The sequence below is a fragment of the Miniopterus natalensis genome, chromosome 18 (assembly GCF_054644295.1).
Source record: "Miniopterus natalensis isolate mMinNat1 chromosome 18, mMinNat1.hap1, whole genome shotgun sequence".
Classification (NCBI taxonomy): Eukaryota; Metazoa; Chordata; class Mammalia; order Chiroptera; family Miniopteridae; genus Miniopterus; species Miniopterus natalensis.
The window spans coordinates 3,921,278-3,927,545 of record NC_142098.1 but is presented as its reverse complement, the minus strand read 5'-3'; the positions used below and the strand labels follow the sequence as shown (position 1 = coordinate 3,927,545).

Here is a 6,268-nt window from a genome sequence, read left to right as displayed (position 1 = left end):
GTTATAGTACAGATTACAGTGGGGGAAGAGAGGAAACAGCCAGAGCTCAGGTGCAAGACTGGGAGGGAGGCCTGCAAACTCCCGCTTCTCAGGACTGGGAGATGACCAGTTGATGTAACCTAACCAACCATGACCTCTGCAGAATCTGTGGCCCCGACACGAAGATAAATAAATGAGAGTCAATTACAGACTTCACAAACATCTTGTACACCAGCCAGTGACTTTTAATTGAAGTAACTATCAAAAACACCGCACCTCTCAAGTCTTCGAGCCCCACAATATTAACAGTGGCTTTATTAGGTGAATGTTTGAAAGTGTTGAACATTAGATTCAATTTACTTCACATTAACATTAGCAAGTACATTATCAACAAATCTTAATAGTACAAATCAAAAACCTGAAGTACAGAAGACCTGCTCTCAAAACACTTTTCTGAGGTGACACAAAGACCAAAAGAGGCTACCACTCGAGTTCAGGTACTAGCCAACAACCACCACGTCATCACTGGTGAACTCATAGAAAGGAACCTCGAGGTTGAGGGGTGCAGGCCCCTTCCGGATCCTGCCAGATGCATCATAGTGGGACCCGTGGCAAGGGCAGTAATAACCACCAAAATCTCCTGCATTTGCAATGGGTACACAGCCGAGGTGCGTGCACACACCTATCAGGATGACCCACTCTGGTTTCTTCACTCGCTCTAAATCATGCTGTGGGTCCCTCAGCTGGGACATGTCCACTGCGGCTTCCTGCTCCACCTCTTTCTTGGTTCTGTGGCGCACAAACAGAGGCTTGCCCCTCCACTTGAAGGCCATGTTCTTGCCTTCCGGGATGTCGGATAACTTGATTTCAATTTTCGACATGGCCAGCACGTCAGCAGAGGCACTCATGCTGGAAACAAACTGGGAGACGACATTCTTGGCAGTGTATGCGACGGCCACCGTACTAGCTGCAGTTACCAAATAGGAGAAACCCTTCCTAACCTCGCTGCTCTCCTTTGAAGACTTTGTACTATCTAACACTTCAGAGCGGCGATAGTCGGAGAAGTCAGGCACTTTGACATCTGTATGGGAATAACGAACAGAAGCGGGGACTGCAAGGTAAACAGAAGGTTAAAAACACAATTAGATGAGGGTCCTGAATGGAGCAGACATCAGGTAACAGACCTTTATGACATCACAAGCAAGAATCAAATGATAAAATATGAAAAATCGCACTCACTGGTCTCAAAAATGCTCGCCAGCAGCCCAGCATATAAAATGCTGAGAATGACGTGAGGTCCAGCACATGACCACACTGGTTTGAAATCACAGGACCACATGTGTCCACTGAGTTCCTCCTTACTGAGCACTGTGGACCCAGGATTCACAACAACTTGATGCATCACGCTTGAAGGTCAAATAGCACTGCAAACAGCAATTTTTTAAAGTCCCCAAAATTCAAGGTGCCAAGACATACTATACAGTTATGTGAAATGTGTCCCACATTCTCTAGATTAGAAGGGACCCTGCACTCATCCAGTCTACTGATAACGCTAATGTGGGTTATCATCTTATTAAACCATCTTATTATATTCCTGTCTGTTTTTTGAAAGAACTGCTACAAATTCACATAATACTAATTACAAGATAATAAACAGTCTGTGAACTGTAGCATCACTTTAGCTGCAGAAATATTTCAGACCCTAGGGTATAAATTAGAATTACTTTAAGTAAAACCCCTAATGGATAGAAAAGGACACCATATCAGAATAAGCAGCTATCAAAATCAAATAAAATCTCCAAAAGAATCAATCAGTTCAATTTGGTACAAGAAAAAGAGGACACATTCGTACCACTCTCAGGGAAGGCAACAGCCTACGAGGCGGCCACTGTCTTTCCTTCTCACCGCTGTGGGTCTCAACTGGCACGCACAAGCCAGTCACATAAAAACAATGTTAAAGAAAAAAACAATCACTGTCTATGTAATACTTTGGATGCAAGCTGTTCATTTTCTTTTTTAAAAAAAGACCACATCCTTCTGTCTCATAGCATTTTTAAACGTCTGGAAAAAAAATTAACTTAATAATATCACTTTTAAGTGAAACATACAATAGTATGTTTCAGGAAGCAAATCTCTTTGCAAACTGTATGTTCATTTTAGGACATTTGCCAAAAGTTTCCATTTGGAAAATGGAACACTAAAAATCCCGTTTAGAGGGATGTTTCCAAAATAGTGTATTTTCATAAAAGCTGCAATTCTGGCTCTCAAGGTCCATCACTGATGGAAGCCGTTAGTTTACAAGTGGTGAAGCCTATCAAAATCACTCTACAGAGGACGCAGGTAGTGACTACCTGAGAGTCACAACTCTGGCAAAGTGACATCATGTGATGCACCACCCTCCCTCCACCTAATGCTAACCTGTCAGAGGCTGGGGACTGGGATAAAGTATGAATTACTTTCCCTTAGCACTGTCTGGGATTACACAGGAAAAGAGTGCACTGTACCTAGAAGATGAAGCATTAAAACCAGTATCACAGCCCTCAACCACCATAACAGTACACACGGAAACGTGCAAACACTAAAGAGAACGTCTCTGACAGTCTCATCTGGACAGCTGTGGGCAAGAAACCCAGCTGTCTACTCCCATTCTATGCAGCAGGCTACACTTCACATGGAGCTACATCATAGAAAGCTCTGGGAAATTAAACTGCCATACTGCAGAAATCATCCTCTAAATAACTTACATGAACTGTCACTGACTTTTAATAGCAAATATGCTAGCTAGATGTATTTCAAATTAAAGCAAATGAGTTACTTGTAGAAATACCATCCAGAAGTAGAGAAAAATTAAGGCATCATAACAAATCAAGGGTTTTTTGTCTTGTTTTGTTTAAGGTTAAGGTGAGTTCTGGTGCACTTTGAAATCTTCCTTCTCAACTCAGGGACCTGCTCCTGATCCAACTCCTCCCATTCCATACCCTCTGTTAACCTCCTTTCACAAACCATCTAAACAGGAGACTCTAATTCGAGCTTAGCTACACGCTGAAGGCATGATTAGAGACAAGAAGTTTACCTTACAGTTCTACATTATTTACCAGTTCCTGGAAAAAGACAGGTAAGCCTCCAATTTTTAGAAGAAACCCTTCAGCCAATGTGACAAATCCCAATGATGCTGCTCACCTTTGCTACTGAAATTCTCTCCCTATTGTTTCTCACCTCCAGGTCAAGTAGACCTGTGATGGTACTTTGTTCTGACCCTGAAGTTCCTCCAAAACCCAAGTGCCCCCTCTAACAAACTGCTGATATATTCATTCAGAAATATTTTGCACCAAGGTTGTGGGAAATAGAAAAATAAAGGAGACATGCTCTATGCCCTCAAGCTCAAGGTCAGAGGAGTCACAAGCAAACACAATAGAGTGGAAAGTGTTATGTGCCCTAAAACATAAAGGGATCAGCAAATATAAAATTTCATTGACCTGACCCTGAATGGAGATTGAAAGGATGGGAAAAATATTAGAAATGTGGAAAAATGAGTGGGAATATAACTGAAAGTACAGAGAAGGGGGTGAATGAAGGCAGCATCATGGGGGCAACTTGGTCACACTGTAGGGCAAGTGTCACTGGGGCCAAGCAGGTGGCACAATGGCTCAGGTAGGCCTGATGAGGGCTGGGGTGGCCTGGGCAAGCACTTGCTCCAGCTAAGAGGCACACTACACCAGCTTCCAATATTTCAAGAGACATCAGAAATCTTTCCAACTTTTAAAAACTACGCAGGTGACACCGACTAAGGCCCAAGGGCCCACAGCTGCCAGTTCCGGATCCCAGGGCAGTGCTGCAGAGAGACATGTAAGAGAAGGTGCAAAAATAAAGTGGGGCCTGCTGGCGAGGGCGCTTCAGTCCCCAGACCCAGCTCCCGGCCGCCGTTCCTGCGCAAGTCGCTTCACTTCTGTCGTTTCCTCATTTGTAAAATGGGAGCATCAACCTCCCTCTGCCTCCTGTTCTGGAGACTGACTACCATGTGAAACGCTCCGACCCACTGCTGACAGCCTCACTGCAATGACCTTGAGGCTCCTCGGGCCGTGTGGGACGGGGGTCTGCGCTAAGGGGATCGGGCTGACCGGCCGGACAACTGCCACGTACTGAGAGCAGTTCCTGGTGTTGAGCGTTCACCAAGTGCCTCCCAAGTGCACTCACGACTTGACGTAGAATCTTTTCCTCTGACCTTTACCACATAACCTACGAGTCTGGTATAATCACTGATGCATTTCACTGGTGAGAAAAACGTTTAGAAATCTGCCCAAAGTCAAAGGACGTGTAAAGCAGCTTGCAAAATACCAGCCTCCGTGGGGAGCAGTCGGACCCCCGAGTTCCGGAACTTAACAGATGGGAGTCCCTGGGGCTGGGGGCCGGGCCCGGCCGCCCGCGGAGGGCCCCGCGGAGCCAGGGGAGCCGGAGCCGGAGCCGGAGCCGGAGCCGGAGCCGGAGCCCCGCCCGCGGCCGCCCAGCCTGCGGGGTCCCCGCTCAGGTGCGCACCCCGCCGCCCGGTCCCCACATCTGGGCTCCGGGCACCTCCCCGCAGACTCCGCCCTCCGCCGCCGCTCCCGGGGCCGGGCCCGAGAGAGCGAGAACGGGGGACCCCGGCCCGCTCACCAGTGAGGCCCACGACCGCGACCAAGGGCCGGCTCGCGGCCTGGCCGCTCAGCGACTCCCGGCAGAGGAAGGGCCGCTTCACGTCCAGCACGGGCGGCTCCGCGGCGGGGGGCAGCGCGGCCTGCACCAGGGGCCGCAGCGCGCCCGCCACCGCGCGAGACGTGGCCGACAGGGCGGGCGCGAACGGGCCCGAACGGGCGGCGACCGACAACATGGCGACAGCTGCTCTCCCCGCCGAGCCGGTCACAGAGACGACCTTCCGCCCGCCGCGCAGGCGCGGGGAGGCGCGGGAGGCGCGCAGCCATGACGTCAGCGCGCCGGCCGAGGAGCGCCGGCTGGGAGGGGCGTGCGCCGGGGGCGGGGCTAAGAGCCCAGCCGGGGGCGGGGGGCGGGGCGCGGGGCGGAGGGGAGGCCGCCGGGTCGGTCCGCCGGGCCCCGCGTGGTCGCAGTCGGGGCCCCCGCCCCGCGGGAAGGGGGCGAAGGCCGCCGGGAGCGACTCGCGGGCCGGATTGCGGCCCTTCAGGGCAAAACCACCATCTGTGGGGACTTAGGGATAAGTCGTTTAAATAGGGATATTAATAGTTCTTAACATGTGCGCACATATGCTAATATATATCCTAATATATATAAAATAGGGTATACATATAAACCTAGGCAAGAAACCAGGATATAGTTACTGCTATGTGTTTACTATAATAACTATTGTCATTTTCTAAAAAATAAAAAATAAATTTTAGAAAGGCCAGGGACTTGTGTGCCAAGCTTAATGATGATGGTGGTGGTGATAATGGCCTGTGTCTATTAAGCATTTACTGTGTGCTAGATTTTGTGCTTTACCTTCATTCTTTCACTGATAGTCAAGGAAACCGAGGAAACTGAGGTCCCATGCCCAGGGCTGGAGAGGCAGAAAGCAGTGAAGTGGGGTCACACACCTCCGAGTCCGTGCCCCTGACCACGCCACGGTGTCCCTGAGTGGGACTTTAGGGCATGCCGGGCTATGCCTTCAAATCGTTTCCTGTCCCACGGTGAGAAAGTTATTCCCTTTTTACTTCTCTTTCAATCCTTTTGCTCACACCGATGAGTAAGTCCCAGTTTGGTGCTAATATATCTTTAATTCCTCTAACATTTGCCACTCTCTCCTGGAATTCAAGGCCCATAGCAGGAAGTTGAATCCAGAGAGGATTTAATAACACTTTATTTTCATAGTATTTATTTTCTATCCATACTGATTTTTCAGTGATTATAGTGAGATAAAGTTTGCCTTGCATTTCTCTAGATCAAGAATGAGCTAATTGAAATATTAAGTAAATATTAAGACAAGCAGTGTACAGAATTGGCAGGTTGTGCTGGTGGTGGGAGTATAAGCCAATGAAGTTTCTCTGTGCTTTGCATGGGCTCTGTGACCTGGGCAGGTTTCCTAACCCCTCTATGCCTCCCCTCACCTGTAAAATGGGGATGGCTATGCCACCTGGGAGGAGTAAATGTACTGATTTGTGTGCAGCACCTGCAAGGGGCCTGGCATGTCCTGAGCAGCAGGTGAGGTTTTGCTGGTCTTGTTTTTATCTGACATGTCAAGTCCCTTACCTTCTACTCACTTCCTTGGATTCCTGCTCACTCATTTATGTTCCTCTCTCCAGGT

At 48.8% G+C, this 6,268-nt stretch overlaps 1 protein-coding gene across 1 annotated transcript; it reads right to left on the bottom strand.

Moving 5' to 3' along the window:
• Positions 1–203: 203 nt before the first annotated feature.
• On the bottom strand, positions 204–4,887 carry UQCRFS1 (ubiquinol-cytochrome c reductase, Rieske iron-sulfur polypeptide 1). The gene is made up of 2 exons (XM_087827056.1): positions 4,630–4,887; positions 204–1,090 (listed from the first exon to the last, which is right to left on the bottom strand). Exons 1-2 carry the CDS (start codon positions 4,841–4,843, stop codon positions 480–482), a joined length of 825 nt encoding a protein of 274 aa, XP_087683182.1. The 5' UTR covers positions 4,844–4,887; the 3' UTR covers positions 204–479.
• Between the last annotated feature and the right edge of the window lie 1,381 nt (positions 4,888–6,268).